This window comes from Rana temporaria, chromosome 1 (genome assembly GCF_905171775.1).
Source record: "Rana temporaria chromosome 1, aRanTem1.1, whole genome shotgun sequence".
Classification (NCBI taxonomy): Eukaryota; Metazoa; Chordata; class Amphibia; order Anura; family Ranidae; genus Rana; species Rana temporaria.
Window position 1 is genome coordinate 54,218,781 of NC_053489.1, and position 20,709 is coordinate 54,239,489.

General features: G+C 44.6%; 1 protein-coding gene across 2 annotated transcripts in view; it reads right to left on the reverse strand.

The window, feature by feature from the left end:
- The window catches only part of NPR3 (natriuretic peptide receptor 3), a 146,648-nt gene that overhangs the window by 92,037 nt on the left and 33,902 nt on the right, over positions 1 to 20,709 (reverse strand). For both annotated transcript variants that reach the window (XM_040338068.1, XM_040338059.1), the window contains exon 2: positions 12,260 to 12,382. In XM_040338068.1, the coding sequence (XP_040194002.1) occupies positions 12,260 to 12,382 (123 nt within the window). The remainder of the gene's footprint in view (positions 1 to 12,259; positions 12,383 to 20,709) is intronic.

Here is a 20,709-nt window from a genome sequence, read left to right on the forward strand (position 1 = left end):
CACAGGTGCTGAAACCTGATCTGACACTGCTTGTGCAGCACTGAGCGTGTGCGAGATCTGCAAGGCTGAAATCCAGGAAGTCATACAGTCTGGCTTCATGATGCCCACACTTAAGATGGCCCCAGTCAATTTCTATTTTATAAAGTGTCTAAATGCTGTAACAACCTAACAAAACGGACCTTAGTTTACAGACTAACTTTACTAGAATACATTAAGCTTGTGTATTACAGGGGTATTTATATTTAAAAAGTGAAATTCTGGCCAGAACTCCGCTTTAAGGTGAAAAAACATTTACATTTACAACCCCTTTAATCTCCAGGACATTATAGTCGACTAAAATAATTTTAGTCAACTAAAACTCATGTTATTCATCTAGAATCTAATGGGTGTAGTTAAATTGTAATGCAATTTTTAAGCATTTCTCTACAATTTACAAACTCGTTATATAATGCTGGAGTGAAAAATCGAATATGTTATTATTTATGGTATTGAGGTATGAACATGCACTACAGACCAGTGTTAATTTTGACATCTAATTTCTGTTTAGTTTTAGTCTTAAGCCGCGTACACACGACCATTTTTAATGTCCTAGAAAAAGCAACGTTTTTTTTCGACATGATTCTTGTCAAGCCTGCCTTGCATACACACGATCGTGGGGAAAAAAATGCTCGCGCAAAGCACGGTGACGTACAACGCGTACAACAGCACTATAAAGGGGAAGTTTCATTCGGATGGCGCCACCCTTTGGGCTGCTTTTGCTGATTTTGTGTTAGTAAAAGTTTGGTGAGAGACGATTCGCGCTTTTCAGTCTTCGTGCTTTTCAATCTGTTACAGCGTGACGAATGTGCTATCTCCATTACAAACGCTAGTTTTACCAGAACAAGCGCTCCCGTCTCATAACTTCCTTCTGAGCATGCGCGTTTTTTTCACATCGTTAAAGCCTACACCCGACCATTTTCACGACGTGAAAAACGACAACGTGAAAAACGAAGCGAAAATTTAGAGCATGTTCTAAGTTTTTAATGCCCATATTTCCCGTCGAGAAAAATGCTCTGGAGCTTACACACGATCGTTTTTAATGACCACTTTTAAAAAATTGCATTTTTCACGTCATGAAAAACAGTCGTGTGTACGCGGCATTAGTCTTTTGACTAAAATGCCATCTTAGTTTTAGTAGAATTTTTGTCATCTCAATTGTTTTTGTTGTAATTTAGTAGACTAAAATGGTATTAAGTTAGTCTACTAAAATGTCTTAGTCGGTTTTAGTCGACAAAATTAACACCGGTGTTAACATTACATTTGAAGTGTATGTATAGCCAAAGGTTTTTGACATATGGGTAGGGTGACCATGTGTCCCGGGTTGCCCGGGACAGTCCCGCATTTTGCAGGTCTGTCCCGGGCACATTCATTCCAGGACAATACAGTGTCCCTGAATAAAACTCACACAGCCACCCCCCGGGCCAATGTGATGCCCCCAAAAAAGGCTGCCACATCACCACTTTACTCACTGACAGTACTTGTCCTGGTCGGGAATGCCTGGAGGAGCACAATCCCGCCCCCTACTTGTGATTGGAGAAATCATAAGTCCTGCCTCTTGTGTCCAATCACTGTGCTGTGATTCGTTACAGCACAAGCTGATTTTTGGGAAGGGAAGGTGTCCCTGAATGGTAGTTTGGAAATGTGGTCACCCTACATATGGGGTGAACACATGGCATGACTGTGATGCTTTATATCATGGTATGGCACAAATTATCCATGCCAACAGCTCTCTAACAGGTCATTTACACTTATGTCACCCTCTAGTGATCCAAAAAGTGTTTGACAGGCAATGAAGATGCGTTATGCCACTTCCTCACCAACTGCCTTTTTTTTTTATGTCACAATGTACAGTATAAGATTTTCTATCATCTGTGCCCAGTCTTGCCACACAGAGTTAATCCAGCTCTGAGCAATCCTCCTTTATTGTTCAGTGAAATACAACAGACTTCCAGATAAAAACCAAAGTCCTTGCTTCTGAAAAAAAAAGTGCGCAATTCACATCCCCTCCCCTGTGTTTTGATTAAATGTTTTCAAAATATGGGGTGAGTCACAGTTCAGTGCCATGATAAAATGCAACAGCCATCAGAATATACATAGAGCTGGAGTGAAGAGGGGAGGGGGATGTGAATTGAGCACTTTTTACAGAAGCTGTGTATGTCTGCAAGCAGTGCACGAGATATGTAAATAACCTGTCACTCAAGCAAGGACTTTGGTTTTTATCTAGAAGTCTGTTTTATTTCCCTGAACATTGAAAAGAGGATTGCTCAGAGCTGGATTAACTCTGTGTGGCAAGACTGGGCACAGATGATAGGAAATCTTATTCTCTACATTGTGACATCAAAAAAATAATAATAATTTTTTGGGTTTACATCCACTTTAACCCCCCTGGCGGTATTCCCGAGTCTGACTCAGGGTTAGATTTTTGTGCTAGGATCGGTAACCCCGAGTCAGACTCGGGCTCGCCTCGCTGGATCCACAGGCAGTGTTTACTTACCTTGTCCCTGGATCCAGCGATGCCACCGCGCTGTGTGAGCGAGCACAGCGTCCTCCTGTGCCGCCGATCTCCGTTCCCTGCGACGTTACGACGCACGGGTGCGGAGAACGGCGCCAAATTCAAAAACGTAAACAAACACAATACATACAGTATACTGTAATCTTATAGATTACAGTACTGTATGTAAAAAAATACACACCCCCCTTGTCCCTAGTGGTCTGCCCAGTGTCCTGCATGTACTTTTATATAATAAAAACGGTTCTTTCTCCCTGCAAACTGTAGATTGTCCATAGCAACCAAAAGTGTCTTTTTATGTCAAAAATGGTTTTAGAGCAGCTAGAAAATAGCGATAATAAATGATAATCACTTGCAGAATTGTGCGATAGCGATTTGTGGGGAAATTTGTCATAAAAAAATAAAAGTAATGACAGCGACAATTCTGCAACTGAGCACATTTCAGTGATTTTGAGTTGATTACATTATTGAATAATTTTTATTATAATTATATTATTATTTGTTATAATTGTTTATAATTATTTATTATATTATAATTAATAATTTTGTTTTTAAAAAAAATGTCATACCCGGGATGCCTACTAGACTCTTGTTTGGTCAGATTTAAGTGAGTTATTCCTAAGAATTACAGGCCTACAGTATAAAATGCCAAATTTCCTTGCAAATAATGGTACCGCTTTCAGCACCTTTTTTCTGAAAGAATCATACCGCCAGGGAGGTTAAGGCAGTTGGTGAGGAAGTGGCATAACGCATCTTCATTGCCTGTCAAACACTTTTTGGATCACTAGAGGGTGACACAAGTGTAAATGACCTGTTAGAGAGCGGTTCCTGGAACAGGTGTGACCTCTACTATCTTTTCATCTCTTCAAATGTATGCAATTTTATAGTTAACAGGAAAAAAAAATACTTAGAAAAGTCAAGATAAGGAAATGAAAAAAGAGATACTAAGTGTGGAGTTACTGTAAACTCATATTTTTTTTGTCATATGTCAGAGAGTGGCGTTGTTTAGTGCCTGAGTACACCGGTAAGAGGGAAATTCCTTGTACTAAGTAAAGACAAACAGAAATGTTTCCTGCTTATTGTGTAGAGTGACTGAGAGCAGGAAAAAATAAAAATTCAAATGACAAAGCAAGCTTAAGAGACGCCTTAGGGGTTATTTATGAAAGGAAAATCCACTTTGCACAACAAGTGCAAACTACAAGAGCAAAGTGCACCTGGAAGTGCAGTCGCTGTAAATCTGAGGGGTAGATCTGAAATGAGGGAAGCTCTGCTGATTTTATTATCCAATCACGTGCAACCTAAATGCTGTTTTTCATTTTCCTTGCATGTCCCCCTCGGATCTACAGCGACTGCACTTGAAAGTGTCAAGAAGAAAATTGCACATTGGGAAAGATTCATCTATGAACACTTAACATAATATAAAACCTAAAAATGAAATGAAAAATGGAGTCTGCAACACCTGAAAATATATGGGAAACCCGCCATGCAGGATCAAAGTTATACTGTGTGAGCTGTACTCTAGCGGAGAACTCAAAAATATATGTAGCTGTCATGAACAGGTGTGACCAGACTGTGTGGACTGCAAAGAGAGAACCAAAACGCATGTAAAGTGAAAAAATAATTTATTAACCACTTGAGATCCTGCCTATAGTCTAAAGACGGCCACAAGGTGGCTCTCAATTGCCGGGAGGACGTCTTTAGACGTCCTCGGCTCCTCCAGCCACTTGGGGGCGCGCGCACCCGCCAAATCACTGAGATGCCGATGCGCGTGCCTGGCGGCCGCGATGTGCGCTAGGCACCCGCGATCGGAGGTTACACAGACAAGGACGTGGATCTGTGTGTGTAAACACAGAGATCCACGTCCTGTCAGGGAGAGGAGACCGATCTGTGTCCCTTGTACATAGGGACACAGATCGGTCACCTCCCCCAGTCAGTCACCTTCCCCCACAGTTAGAAACACTATGCAGGGCACACATTTAACCCCTTCCTTACCCCCTAGTGTTAACCCCTTCCCTGCCAGTCACATTTATACAGTAATTGGTGCATTTTTATAGCACTGATAGCAGTATAAATGTGAATGGTCCCAAAAATGTGTCAAAAGTGTCCGATGTGTCCGCCATAAGGTCGCAGTCCCAATAAAAATCGCATATTTCCGCCAATACTAGAAAAAATTATAAAAAAATAAAATAAAAAATTCTGTCCCCTATTTTGTAGGCGCTATAACTTTTGCGCAAACCAGTTGCTTATTGTGATTTTTTTTTTACCAAAAATATGTAGAAGAATACGTATCAGCCTAAACTGAGGAAAAAATATTTTTTTTATATATTTTTGGGGGATATTTATTATAGCAAAAAGTGTCAAGTAAGCAAGTGGTTAAGGAAAGTGAATATAAATAAACACACCACCAATAACAAACTGTATAAAATAAACCCACAACAAGACAGTGACCCAAAAGCAGCAACAGACAAACAAGGGAGAATACTAGAAGGAGTCTACCAGAATCAGAAACGTTAGCCAGGCCAGGGTCATACACGGGGGGGGGGGGAGAAGGGACAGGAGAGGGAGAAGGTGGACGGGATCAGGATCGGGTACAGGCTCAAGCCTCGTACACACGACCGAGGAACTCGACAAGGCAAGTTTCTCCATTCCCGTCGAGGAAAAAGAAGAGGCCTCGTACACACGATCGAGTTTCTCGGCAAAAACCAGCAAGAAACTTGCTGGGATTTCTTTTTTGCAGAGGAATACCGGTCGTGTGTACATTTTTCGACGAGGAAACTGTCGAGGATCCCGTCGAGCCAAAAAGAGAGCATGTCTTCTTTTTCCTCGACGGGAATGGAGAAACTTGCCTTGTCAAGTTCCTCGACAGCCTAACAAGGAACTCGAAGAGGAAAACTATGTGTTTCGCCCGTCGAGTTCCTCGGTCGTGTGTACGAGGCTTAACATGCTCTCTTTTTGGCTCGACGTGATCCTCGACAGTTTCCTCGTCAAAAAATGTACACACGACCGGTTTCCTCTGCAAAAAAAAAATCCCAGCAAGTTTCTTGCTGGTTTTTGCCGAGAAACTCGGTCGTGTATACGAGGCCTTAGGATCAGGCACGGGTTTAGGATAACAGGCTTGCAGGTCAGGGCACAAGGATGATACCAAGACTTGTGTGTGTGAGTTGCCGGGTATTTATACACATCTCCTGCAATCAGGCTCAAATGACGCTTGATCGCAGGAGATAATGTCGGCTCCACACTGCCGGAAAACACCCGCTGGTGGACACCGGTACTACAGCCCATGGATCTAACAGTGCCACCAGCAGGTGAAATCCTTTATTACAGATCTTGACTGTAAGAAGACACCCGCTGGTGGACACCGGTACTGCTATTCACAGGACCAACAGCGCCACCAAACGGGTGAACCCTTTATTGACAGTAGCCATACCCCTGAAGGAGCCATTGGTTAAGATGGGTCCTTTTTTTTTATCTTTATTTTTTTAAGTGTATTTTGTGCGTGTACTTGAGAGAGGAGCCGGACTGCAGGAGTTGGGAGTAGGCAGGCCTCCCCCAGAGGCAATCTGACACCTTTCTCCATGCCCCGGGTGGCAATGGCGGGTGTGTGAGGGGGTCCTCCCACACAGCCCGTCCTACCTGCTCCGCTTTGAGGCCCAAAGGGGCAGAGGGACTCCCTATGAGGTAGTGAGAGGATCTAGCCTGCTCAACGAGCCCCGTTAGTCCTTCGCCTCTCTTTCCGCTGTTCTTTCCCTCAACATTGAACAAATCAATGACAGGCTGATGCTGTGCACATCAAACCACACATTGAGAGATTACATGTGGTTAGAGACAAATGAGCGGTACAAGATGCAGACAGTTTGCATCCTGGGCCACTAACGTTGAACGTTGCCCACCTTAAATAGGCATTGCACAAAGACCTCCATAAGTCAATAACTTCCACCATGGGTCACTAGGTATTATTTTATAAAAGCTGAAGATTTAAAAATATTGAGAATGACTTTTTAAAATCCAATTAGCATGTTAAAACTTATATGCATTCTTCTTAATTGAGTTTTGTGTGTTCACAAGGTTTGCTTTAATTAATTTACACAGGACGTACCAGCTAGAAGTGTGAATTAATATTTGGAAAAACGGATATTGCATTAGAAATGTACTATTTGAACTGGTACTGAAATGATGCAAGAAATTCTGCTTTTCATAAGTAGCCACAAGTCCCTGAGCTGCCGTTTTACTAGATTAATAATCAAGCTAAAATCAGCTTCGTTTACTTTCCATCAGACTGTGCAGGGCAGCACATGCACCCAACATCTGGCTCTTTCAAGGACTAGAATTTATTTACACAGAAATGCCAGAATAAGATTAGCTCCAGCGTACACCTTCAGTCCTGGAGACTCACATACAGCACCACTTTCCAGGACTTTGCCTGGGAAGAAGATATGAATCTCTCTCAATGACTCATCTGCTTATTAATTCGCCTGTACACAAACCAGGTTAGCTCACCAAACACTGGCCCTGGGCTGAGCATTTAAAGTAAACCTGCTAAGACTCTAAATGAGTAATAGGTTGGAAAAGTACACAAGTAAAAGGTTACCTTCAGGGACATGCATGTTCAAAACAATCAGTAGATCCAAAAATATAGACAGCTAAAAGTACATGTGAGTGAATGAGAAACTTATATAGCGCAACACATATGAACTGAATGGCCTCTGGGCGCTTAGTATCTATTCCCTAATGTCCTTTTGCCTTCAGAAAAGATGGGTTTTGAGTTTTTTTCTGAAGGCCAGGTGATTCACCTCCATTCGGATGATGGTTGGTAGAGCGTTCCATAGTCTAGGTCCTTGGACTGCAAATCTTCGTTCTCCTTTGGACTTGTATCAAGCTTTGGGTATCTAGAGAAGATTTTGGTCGGTGGATCGGAGAACGTGATTGGGGTTGTGACTTTTTAATTTTCCGCATAGATATTGGGGGGCATCCTCCTTGAACACACTTATGCGTCAGACAGAATGCCTTAAAAGTAATTCTGTCTTTTACTGGCAACCAATGAAGAGATTTCAGTGAAGGCGAGATTTATTCCCATGTTTTTTCCCAGTTACGAGTCGAGCGGCCGTATTTTGAACGACTTGCAGACGAGTGATTTGGTATTTTGGGAGTCCGAGGTAAAGGGCATTTGCATAGTCGAGCCTGGAGTTGATAATTGTTCCCACTGCTATGTCTTCTTTCGGGATAAAGGGAACGAGTCTACGTAGTAGGCGCAGCAGAAGGTGGGATCCGCTGACTACTGACCCTATTTGTGCATCCATTGTCATGTGGGTGTCAAAAGTGACTCCGAAACTTTTTACTTTGGTGCTAGGGGTGATGATTTGTCCCAGAATGGGCGGCGGTGTCCATGTTGGTGCGGGAAATCTCTTTCGGTTGGCGTGAAACAGGAGAAGTTCTGTTTTTGAGCCAATTTTCTATCGAAGTAAGGCATTTCTCTACATGTAAAAGGTGAGCTTGGTCCTACCTCACTCTCCTTTCCTTTCCTATTGGTTACTGAGGCCACCTATTACATTAAAGAGCTAACAGAAAGTGTAAAGCCCCGTACACACGATCGGACCTTTGTCAAAATCACATCGGAATTCCATCGGAGTAAAAGAGAACATGTTCTCTATCTAAACTCCGACGGAATTCATCGGAATTTCCGATGAAAATAATCCGATGGGGCATACACAAGGTCGGAATTTCTGATGGAAAAAGTCCATCTGACTTTTTCCATCGGAAATTCCGATTGTGTGAACGGGGCATAAGGAGTGGGATATTTGCATGTAACTTTATCTGCCTATGTCTTTCAATCGACTGATCAGTTTGTTTTTCCACTATATAATCTGTCAAATAGCAATGTAGCCTCTGGGAAATATGTGTAATATATTATAAATCTATAGTACCCAAAGAATTCGAGATATAGAAATCGGAGTTGTTTGGCCCCCAAACCAATGTTCCGGAGGCTAGGGGCAACTGGACTATCTTGGTACAGATTTTAAATAGTTTCTCCTGACGAAGCGGCAATAGACCGAGATGCCTTTTGCGACCTACAACCCCATTGTGACTCTCCCCTCTTGGGGACTTTTATTTTGGTGATATGTATGGATTGCCACCATGCTTTTAATCTGTATATGATTTAGTGTTGTTTTTTATTGATTGTGTATTAATACAACTCAATTTATATTTTTCTATATATGTGTTTAGACACTTGATTCTACCTTTCAAATCTGTATCGACATAGTCGAGTTTCCCCTACCCTCCAAGACTTTGGTTTGGGGACCAAACAACTCAGATTTCTATATATGCATATAATCTGTCAAGATCAAGCCAACCCACATAGACAGACGTGAGCACCTTTGCGTGTGCATGTTTCTCCTAACAGAATTGTGCACACTCCTGCATTTCTGCTCGGGTGCAAGTGTCCGTGTGCATGCATGCTCATTGTGTGCAGTAGCACCACGCAAGCTATTTAAGTCCTGCAAGCCTCCAGTGCTGAGAGATCTGCAGTTGTACTCTTGTGAGGGAACTGGCTGTGGAAGTACTGGCAATCTTGCCAGTAGAAGAAATGGGCGCCATAGGCACATCATGTGACAGATGGATCCCCCTGCTGGTCTATGAAAGGCTGCCACTGTCTGACCTAAATTGCTGGATTGTCGTCAGCTTCCTGTACTCTTGAACCTCTGTTTTACTTTTGGATCTCCTGTTCTTGACCTGGCTAGTTCCAGACCTGTTGACCTCCTCTCCTGGCTCATCCTCTGGCTTGCTCCTTGACCTTCCGTCTGCTGATTATCCGTGCATGACCCCAGATTTGCTATATGGACTTTGCCTTTGCCTGATTACCTGTGCATGACCCCGGCTTGCTATAAGGACTTTGCTCCTGCTTGATTACCAGTATATGATCTCAGCTTACTTATGACCTCAGCGGACTTGCTCTTGCTTTTGGCCATCCTGCGTTTGACCCTCAGCTGGGCGTCCACTGGCCACCCTGTGTTTGACCCTCAGCCGGGTGTCCACTGGCTATCCTGTGTTTGACCCTCAGCCAGCTGTCCACTGCTGTCCTCTGAAGCACGGTCTATCCCAAGCACAGCGGGAAGTTCCTGACTGCCTGTGCACCACCACGCCCTGGCAGTCCTCACAAGGTGACGCTCTTCTGGACCCATCCAAATCCTGCTGGCAACACATGCTACTTTGGGCTGTATACCTTCTGTGGCACTTTCAGAGGTATATCGCACCTAGCCGCAAGGGGAGCCCCTCTCTGCTTATAGGCTTTAGATCGGGTACGTGACAACTCTGTAACATGTGATTCTGCATCTGATCCAACTCTCTGTTACCAACCAAGCTTGTCCACTGACTCTTCTCCGATTCTCCTCTGTTTGCTAACTTGTTTCTGTACTGATCCATGTTTGCTAACTTGTTTCTGTACTGATCCATGTTTGTTATTGGACTACGATTTTTTCCTGCCACTCTGGTATCACCTTGCCTTCAAGCTGCTGACCTATCCTGTCCCTGACTCTGTCTGTCATATAGATAACGCTTTATCCTGGCCTAGGCCAACAAGGCCCAGGCCTAGGGCAACACTTTGCAGGGGGGCAGCACGGAAAGAGTCCCCACCGGCTTGCGCTACACTGTTAGTGTAGCACCAGTCTTATGGGGCGGACTGGGCAGAGAGGCAAATTAGTCTAGCGCCCCCATTAAACGGCCGCACTGCTACCGTTATGCGGACGGCCGACATTCCGCATCTGTGGGGGGGGGGGGGTACAGTGCTTCTAATTTTGACTGTCCTATCATCCTGGACCACAAACCTTCCTCACTCTGCTGCACCATTGGCATGGTTATATTTTCTTAGTCCTCTCTATCAAATTATCAGAATTTGTGCTTACTCTAGAATTATAGGCAACACTTAATTTTGGATATAGTAAGGGAGGGTTATACACCCATTCAGTTTATTTTTTACCATCCTTGTCCAATTGCAGAGATTTCCCTTCACTTCCTGTCCCATAGCCAAACAGGAAGTGAGAGGAAATCTATGCAAATTAGGGACTCCATTGCCCCCCCCCCCCAAGGCCCTTAGAACTAGTGTCCACACTCAAAATTTTCAGGGTGGGTCTTAAAAAGCAAGGGATATGGCCTTGACAGGAAGGGGTGGGTCATATTTAAATTAGGGGTGCACAAGTTTAGTCAGGCCTAGGGCAGCACAAAACCTAAATACACTACTGCATATATGGAGAGGTGTGTCCTGAAGGCAGATGGAGAGCCCTTAAATAGTCTGAAGCCTGGAGCAAAGTTGTTGGATACTGGGATCAGAGATCAGTCCTGCCGGTAAAGTTTCCTGTCTAAGGGGCTCTGCCCCCTCAGGACAGTCTACTGGAGACGCTTCTTGAATATTATCAAGGTCCTAGCTTTAGTCTAAGCTGGGGGGCATATCTTCTAAAGTGTGGGATTTTTTTCTTCCAGTCTAGAGAAGCTCAATGTAGGATACCCAGTGGAGGTTGTCCAGCTGTTCTGTGGTATTGGGAGTCTGTGTCTCCCGCACTGAAGGGTGCCCAGTGGATATCAGAAGGAGGCAACTGATGATCCTGTGGCATTATGAGTAATGTTCTAAATCCTGTTTCCTAGAGAATGTGCAGTCCTAAATCCTACAGAAGAAAAAAAAAAACAAGTCCTAGACATTTTCCCAACAAGTAGTGACCTTTGTGTAAGCTCTCTGCCAAAATTGTGAGAAAATAAGTGTCCTTGGTCAATTCAGTTATTTCTGGGGTACCCCATGTGATCCCCCTCAATTATCCTATCAGTGCCACCTGCCCGTTCACTACACACTGACCATCAACACACAGATGAGGTCCTCTATGAGCTTTCTCTTTCTTGTAAGCTCTCTATATAATTGTCCATCTGGTTCCCAGACCTAAAAACATGTTAGACTGACAGCACCACGCAATACAATGGAGCCAGATTGTTTGAAGACTATAAAACGGTCCCTTTAAGTGCACCCAAATACATTTAGCTGACAGCAATTATTAGATAGAGACTGGATATCAGGGATGGACTGGCCATAGGGACTACAAGGAGTTTCCCGGTGGGCCGATGGCTCAGTGGGCCGTTTTTCTAAACAGAGATGCTGCTTGGAGGACTTTTTTTAATGCCCTGGCAGCGCCCCAGTGTGAAAGCACTCAGGCTTTCACACTGGGACTGCAGCGGAAGCGTTTTTCAGTCACTTTACAGGCGCTATTTTTAGCCCAAAAGCGCCTAAAAAATGCCTCAGTGTAAAAAAGGGTCCTACACTCACCCCCTCTCTTTTACACTCACTCTCTTTTTCTTACACTCACCCCCCTCTCTCACCCACCCCCTTTCCCTCAACCCTCCCTCCCTCTCTCTCTCTCTCTCTCATTCCCCTCTCTCTCTCACCCTCTCATGATATACAATAATGGATTTGGTGGGCGTGATTTTTCAGGGGGGTGGGGGCAGCATTTTATTGAATTAAAGTGGGCCGGTCTGGATGAAGTCCAGGGCCAAATTTTTGTCCCAGTCCAGCCCTGCTGGATATTCATACAATAAACCACAGAATGATCCTTGGGACCTTATATTTAGAGATGTACGTGTGCACATGCCCAAATTCTAGGAGTGCCCCAAAGGCACTTAGGTTTGTTTTGATTATCAGCCATAAAAACAAAATCCAACTCAGCCCTGTAGACTTACCATAAGATGAACTGTTGAAAAGTTCAATGTTGAAGAAAACATAGTCCCCTTTGGTCAGTCCCTGTCGATGTGCAGCTAACATAATGTTCCTGACTGTGTCGCTGCTGGCGCACATTATCACCACTGAGGGAAGGAAAAAAAAGAAGAAAAAACAAGTCAGTGAAGCATGTAATCATACTGTGTACTTTTAAACTGAATACAATTCTGTTTGAAATATGCCAGGATGCTGCCAAGTAGAAACGTTATCACAAGACTGTATGTTGAATCACACATACAAATTTAAAGGGTTACTATAGGAAAAAAAAAAATTCTTTAAAATAACAAACATGTCATACTTACCTTCACTGTGCAGTTTATTTTGCACAGAGTGGCCCCCGTCCACATCTTCGGGGGTCCCTCGGCGGCTGTCTCTGGTCCTCCTGCAAGAACTCACCACAGTCATGCGAGAGAGCTCGCATGGTGATGAGTCCTTGCGGGCGCCCTCCCGTGATACAGCCGCTTGAAGCAAAATGCCCGTCGCTCACAAAAGTACAGTAGCTTCTTTTTTGGCAGATTACAAGCATTTTCTGCTTTTTTTACATTGGTGACCTTCTGCCCTGTACAAAATTGCGGCAAAAATCGCACGACTTTCTGCCTGAAAAAGATACACTCAGGTGTGAATGCAGCCTTAAGAAAGAAGCCTGCTTTTAACTGCTTTTACTAGTAGCCAAGTCTACAGTTTGTTATTGCAAGGACTTCTTCAGTTTTTCAGAAAGGATTTTACTGTCCTCAACATGTACATACGGTAGTTCTCATTTTTGGAGTATCCCATTTAATTCCCTCAACCCTATCCCAGTTACTCTTAAAATAAAAACACCCCTGGACTTATTATTGAGCCAGATGCCGCGCGATCAATTTACGTACGCACGATCGGACATTCCGGCATCAAAACCGTGGATTTTTTTCCGACGGATTGTTCGCTCAAACTTGTGTTGCATACCGGTACACATGGTCACACAAATGTTGTCGGAAATTCCAAATGTCAAGAACGGGGTCACGTACAACACCGAGAAAAATGAAATTCAATGATTCCGAGCATGCGTCGAATTGATTCCGACGCATGCATCGGAATTGGCTACAGACGATCAGAATTTCCGACAAGAACTTTTCGGAAAAATTGAGAACCAGCTCTCAATCATTTGTTGTTGGAAATTCCAACAGCAAATGTCCGATTGAGCATACACATGGTCGGATTTTCCAACAACAAGCTAACATCGAACATTTGTTGTCGGAGTGAGGCCCCGTACACACGTCCGAGGAACTCGACGGGCAAAACACATCGTTTTGCTCGTAGAGTTCCTTGTGAAGCCGCCGAGGATCTCGGCGAGCCGAAATTTCCCATTGAACAACAAGGAAATAGAGAACATGTTCTCTATTTCCTCGCCGAGATCCTCGTCGGCTTCCTCGGCCCAAAAGTGTACACACAGCCGGGTTTCTCAGCAGAATTCAGCTCCGACCGAGTTTCTGGCTGAATTCTGCCGAGAAACTCGGTCGTGTGTACGGGGCCTAAGGCCTCGTACACACGACCAGGAACTTGTTGGAAAAGACACATCGTTTTCCCAGACGAGTTCCTTGTTAGGCTTGTCGAGGAACTCGACAAGCTTTCTTTGCGTACACACTGTCAAGACAAAAGCTCCTCGTTCTCAAACGCGGTGACGTACAACACATACAACGACAGGGGAAGTTCGATTCCACTGGCACAACCCTTGGGGCTGCTTTTGCTAATCTCATGTTACTGCGTGTTAAGTAAAAGTTTGGTAAGAGACGATTTGCACTTTTCAGTCTGTTACAGCGTGAAAAATGTGTTATCTCCATTACAAACGCTACTTTTACCTAAAGTGCGCTCCCGTCTCATACTTTATTCTGAGCATACACACAATCGTGTTTCTCGTCGAAAACCAGCCCGATGAGGAACACGACCAGGAAATTGAGACTCATGTCGAGGAAAAAGAGAACTTGCTCTCTTTGTTCCTCGACGGTTTCCTCGATGAAAAACGTACACACGACCGGTTTCCTCGGCAAAAAAGCTCTGCCACCAAGTTTCTTGATGGATTCTGTCGAGGAAACCGGTCGTGTGTACGAGGCCTGACTGTGGTTGTGTGCCTGGCTGCAGGACAATCTGCTGGGAAAGGAACCTGGGCAAATATTTCCGCGTCCCTTTTGGGCGTAGAGCTACATATGCATATCCAGAATCTCTGGATTTCTAGACAGACCCACCAAATATGCATCACAGTACCCTCTAAAGAGCTGAAACATGCAGAAGATGCAAATTCAGTGATCCTATGGGGGGCTAAATACCATAGTATCGTAAGTTTGTACCTTGTCTTGTCAAGATGATCATAATTCTGTCTTGCCAATCTGGTAATATGGGGATCTTGTATAGGAGGTCGGCTAATTTGCATGAATGCAGCATGGGTTCTGCAGAACAACCGAACAACCAGGTGTACAGTCATACAGCACTAGTAAGACTAAACACAACAGGATCTAGGACAGTGCAGACTTGGCAGCCGTTTGTAATGTACATTTGCCCAATCTGCAAGCTGTAGGCTTATTGTATGATGCCCTGTCCTAATTAAGCAGCAGTAAGGCTGGGAAAAGCACAATGAAGGCATTCATGCTGATAAATATCATTTTATGTAAATAGCAGACGGCTTGTTTGTCTGTTGCGCATTCCATGTAAATGAGGTGTCGGGGAGGCTGAACTCCCATCTCAATACACTACTGGTCATATTACTGTGCCGTGATTTACTGCCTCCACTTGAAATATCCTCTCCCTATAGTAAACAGGATATATCAAAATAAATGCAGAGTACAGGGATGACTTTGGAATTAATGCAAACAAAAATGTGACCTTCAAGCTTCAACCCAAACCCCCCTTCATTGCTAGAGAGTGGGATGCAAATGTTTGCTTGTGAATTAGTTGCAAGGACAATTTTTGAAGCTAAATTCCAGGTGGATTTGAAAGATGCAAAATAATGCACCTCAGTGGTAATAAATCCAAAACCTAAAATGTAACATATACCAATCTAGATGTGGTGGCTGCATTAGTTTTCTTTTTTATGTTTTTTTCCCCCTCTGTTTTTACCTGGAGATCTGGCTAGCAAGTCTGTTGCTTTTCAACAGAACAAGCTGTCCTGAAAGTGTATCAGTTAGAGCAGAAGTGCCAAACCATTTCACTGTGGGCCGCATCAGCATTATGGTTGTCCTCAGTTTCTCAGAGAATGGGTGCGGTAACTCAATCATGCCCCCCCCCCCAACAAACTGCATTGAACGATCGTTGTGGACAAAATTACAGTAACAGTGGGAGGAATTTAAAGGGGCAATAAATACCACAAGTACGTTATGTGTGGATTTCAGGGGCGAGTCACTTACCGAGTGCAGAGTTCAGGGATGCACTACTTACAGAGTGCAGAGATCAGGGGTGCGCTACTTACAGATTGCAGGGTTCAGGGGTGCGCTACACACAGAGTGCAGAGTTTAGATGTGTGCTACGTACAGAGTGCAGAGTTCAGAGGTGCGCTACATACAGAGTGCAGAGTTTAGATGTGCGCTACATGCAGAGTTCAGTGGCGCGCTACATACACAGTGCAGAGTTTAGAGTTGCTCTTTATACAGAGTGCAGAGTTCAGGGGTGCGCTACGTACAGAGTGCAGGGTTTAGAGGTGCGCTACGTACAGAGTGCAGAGTTTGGAGGTGCGCTATGTACAGAGTGCAGAGTTTGGAGGTGCGCTATGTACAGAGTGCAGAGTTTAGAAGTGCGCTATGCACAGAGTTCATGGGTGTGCTACGTACAGAGTGCAAATTTTAGAGGTGTGCTACTTACAAAGTGCAGAGTTTAGAGGTGCGCTACATACAGAGTGTATAGTTCAGAGGTGTGCTACGTACAGAATTCAGAGGTGTGCTACATACAGAGTGCAGAGTTCAGAGGTGCGTTACGTACAGAGTGCAGGGTTCAGAGGTGCGCTACGTACAGAGCACAGAGTTCAGAGGTGCGCTACGTACAGAGTTCAGAGGTGTGCTACGTACAGAGTGCAGTGTTCAGAGGTGTGCTACGTACAGAGTGCAGGGTTTAGAGGTGCGCTAGGAGCAGAGTTCAGAGGTGCGCTACATACAGAGTGCAGGGTTCAGAGGTGCGCTACGTACAGAGCACAGAGTTCAGAGATGCGCTACGTACAGAGCACAGAGTTCAGAGGTGCGCTACATACAGAGTGCAGAGTTTAGAGGTGCGCTACATACAGAGTGCAGAGTTTAGAGGTGCGCTGCGTACAGAGTTGCGCTATATACAGAGTGCAGGATTTAGTGGTTTGCTATGCATACTGTGCAGGAATCAGTTCTCTTTCACAGGCTGTTAACATCTCACTTCCATCCCTCCCCCAGGGTGCTAGGGCCACATGAAATGACCTGGAGGGCCGGATTCGGCCCATGGGCCTTGTGTTTGACACATGCGAGTTAGAGTGTTGAGACAAATTATTTACCTCTCAAAATCTTGCTTACAACGATCAACCTTCATTTAATTATGTAAAGCCTTTATCTCAAAAGAAAAAATAACACTTCCTGCCTATACTCTGGACACATTTGGACAGTCAGGGGGACGGGGATTGTTAAATGCACTACCAGATTTAGATAATTGAAGATGACCTCCAGCTAAAACTTTATAAGCAATTACAGCAGTTTCTTTTTTCTTTTGGAATAAACGTTTCACTTAAATAAATGTTGACCATTGTAAGTACCCTGGTCAGTGGCAAATGGTTTGTCAATCCTCTAACTGCTTCATCTACAGGACAGCTTGTTCTGTTGAAAATAACACTTACTGGCTGAATTGGGTAGAAATAGCTTTGGCCATACATCTCCTTTAAAACCACTTTAATACATAATTAACCACTTGCCGCCCGCCAATGACAAATTGACGTCGGCAAAGTGGTTGTAGAATCCCGAGTGGACGTCATATGACGTCCTCAGGATTTTGAGCTGCCCCTGGGGGCGCGCATCGCGGCGATCGTTGTTGCAGGGTGTCAGTCTGACACCCCGCAACACCGATCAAGGTAAAGTGTCTCTCACGGAGACTCTTTGCCACGTGATCAGCCATGTCCAGTCACGGCTGATCACGATGTAAACAGGAAAAGCCGGTAATCGGCTTTTCCTCACTCGCGTCTGTCAGACACGAGTAGAGGAGAGCCGGTCGGCTGCTACTGTGACAGGGGGGGCTTGTGCTGATCGATTATCAGCACAGCCCCCCCGAAGATGCCAACTGGACCACCAGGGATGCCCACTGGACCACCAGGGATGCAAAAAAAAAAGTATGCCACCCTAGACCACCAGGGATGACAATGACACAAAAAATGAATGCCAATCAGTGCCCACAATGGGCATCACTGATTGGCAGGCATTGTTTGGCACTGATTGGCATCCATTAGTACAACGCATATGATAGTGCCCATCTATGCCACCTATCAGTGCCCATCCATGCCGCCTATCAGTGCCCATCCGTGCCGCCTATCAGTGCCCATCCGTGCCGCCTATCTGTGCCCATCCGTGCCGCCTATCCGTGCCCATCTGTGCCGCCTATCCGAGCCCATCCGTGCCGCCTATCCAAGCCCATCCATACCGCTTATCTGTGCCGCCTATCAGTGCCCATCCGTGCCGCATATTAGTGCCCATCAATGCCACCACATCAGTGCCACCTCATCGGTGCCCATCAGTGCCGCCTTATCAGTGCCTGTCAGTGCAGTACCATCAGTGCCCATCAGTGAAGGAGAAAACGTACTTATTTACAATGTTTTATAACAAAAAAAAAAAAAAAACGTTTTTGTTCTAAATTTTCGGTAATTTTTTTATTTTTTTTGCAGAAAATAAATATCCCAGAGGTGATCAAATACCACCAAAAGAAAGCTCTATTTGTGGGTACAAAATGATAAAAATTTAGTTTGGGTACAGTGTTGTAAGACCACGCAATTGTCATTCAAAGTGCAACAGCGCTGAAAGCTAAAAATTGGTCTGGGCGGGAAGGTGTATAAGTGCCCTGTATGGAAGTGGTTAAAGAAAAACTTCACTTTTAAATACCTGAGTGCAGGCTGGTGTATTAAATACTTACCTTCCCCCACATTATAATGATATTCACTACCCAGCACCGCACAGCTTTTATTACTAAAATGTCCCTGCTGACCTGTCTTATTAGTGCGCACACACGCCATGGCCGCATTGTTGTTGTTTTTTTTCTAGAGGCGAGTTGTATTCCAGCTGGTGTGTCAACTATTCCTGAGAAATGTCATTCAGTAGAAGTAGACAGGTAATGGTTTCAAGGAGGCTGCAGGTCAGCCTGCATTGCATTAAGATAAAAAAAACCTTCTGCCTTTACAATCACTTTAATTGAATAAGCTGAAGTTAGGCGCTCATTGGCTACCATGCAGAGCAGCACCAGATTTTGCACTCTCCAGTTTCAGTAAATCAACCCCAATGCCTACTCGGTACCCCAGATGTCACAAACAAGGTTGTGGCACTCAGCAGCAAAAAAGCCAATATGACCCTTGGGGGTCACAACAATGAAGTGGGTAAGTAACTAATCACTTATTTGGGTCAGCAAAATAAATAAAATGACAGGGTCTCTTTACAAGTTTCCACTAGTCATATACAGTGCCTTAAAAAGTATTCATACCCCTTGAAATTTTCCACATTTTGTCATGTTACAACCAAAAACGTAAATGTATTTTATTGGGATTTTATGTGATAGACCAACACAAAGTGTCAAATATTTGTGAAGGAAAATGATAAATGGTTTTCAAAATATTTTACAAATAAATATCTGAAAAGTGTGGCGTGCATTTGTATTCAGCCCCCTTTACTCTGATACCCCAAACTAAAATCTAGTGGAACCAATTGCCTTCAGAAGTCACCTAATTAGTAAATAGATTTCACCTGTGTGTAATTTAATCTCAGTATAAAAAAAGTTGTTGTGTGAAGCTCTCAGAGGTTTGTTAGAGAACCTTAGTGAACAAACAGCACCATGAAGGCTAAGGAACACACCAGACATGTCAGGGATAAAGTTGTGGAGAAGTTTAAAGCAGGGTTAGGTTATAAAATAATATCCCAAGCTTTGAACATCTGACGGAGCACTGTTCAATCCATCATCTGAAAATGGAAAGAGTATGGCACAACTGCAAACCTACCAAGACATGACTGTCCACCTAAACTGACAGGCCGGGCAAGGAGAGCATTAATCAGAGAAACAGCCAAGAGGCCCATGGTAACTCTGGAGGAGCTGCAGAGATCCACAGCTCAGGTGGAAGAATCTGTCCACAGGACAACTATTAGTCGTGCTCTCCACAAATCTGACCTTTATGGAAGAGTGGCAAGAAGAAAGCCATTGTTGAAAGAAAGCCCTAAGAAGTCCCATTTGCAGTTTGCGAAATGCGATGTGTGGCAGAAAACTAACACTGCACATCACCCTGAACACACCATCCCCACTGTGAAACATGGTGGTGGCAGCATCATGTTGTGGGGATACTTTTTTTCAGCAGGGACATGGACGCTGGTCAAAAGTTGATGGGAAGATGGATGGCGCCAAATACAAGGGCAATCTTAGAAGAAAACCTGTTAGGCCCCATACACATGACCGGATCTGTCCGTTGGGATTTATCCGCGAATCAGTTCCAGCAGACAAATCCGGTCGTGTGTACGGCCTAGCGGACATTTTTCGGCGGACATTTGTCCAGCCGACCGTTTTTCAAGCGGATAAAAATTTCTTAGCATGCTAACAAATCTATCCGCTGGAAACCTGTCCGTCGGACTTATCCGGTCGTCTGTACAGACTCACCGGATAAGTCCAACCGATCCCCATCCCTCGCATGCGTCGAAGTGATTCGACGCATGTGTGGAAGTATTTACCTTCCAGGGTCGCGCACGTCGCCTCGTCATCGTCGCGGCGACGGCACGCCATGTCACCGCGTATGTTTTCCACGGGGATTTTGATCTGATGGTGTGTACAGCCCATCAGATCAAAATCCGGAGCAGAAATGTCCGCTGGAAACGGTCCGGCGGACCAGTTTCATCGGATATCCGGTTCACCTTCCAGCAGGACATCGACCCTAAACATACAGCTAGAGCTACAATGGAATGGTTTAGGCTGCTTTCACATTGCAGCGTCGAGCCGCGGTGACGGTATAGCCACGCTATTTGTAGCGCGGCTATACCATCGTGTTTACCGCGATATTCGGGCGCTAGCGGTGAGGTTTTAACTCCCGCTAGCGGCCGAAAAAGGGTTAATACTGCGGTATTACCGCGCTTTCCCATTGATTTCAATGGGAAGGTGCGGTATAGGAGCGGTGAACACACCGTTCCTATACCGCGGTAAAGATGCGGCTAGCAGGACTTTTGGAGCGTTCCTGCTAGCGCACCGCTTCAGTGTGAAAGCCTTC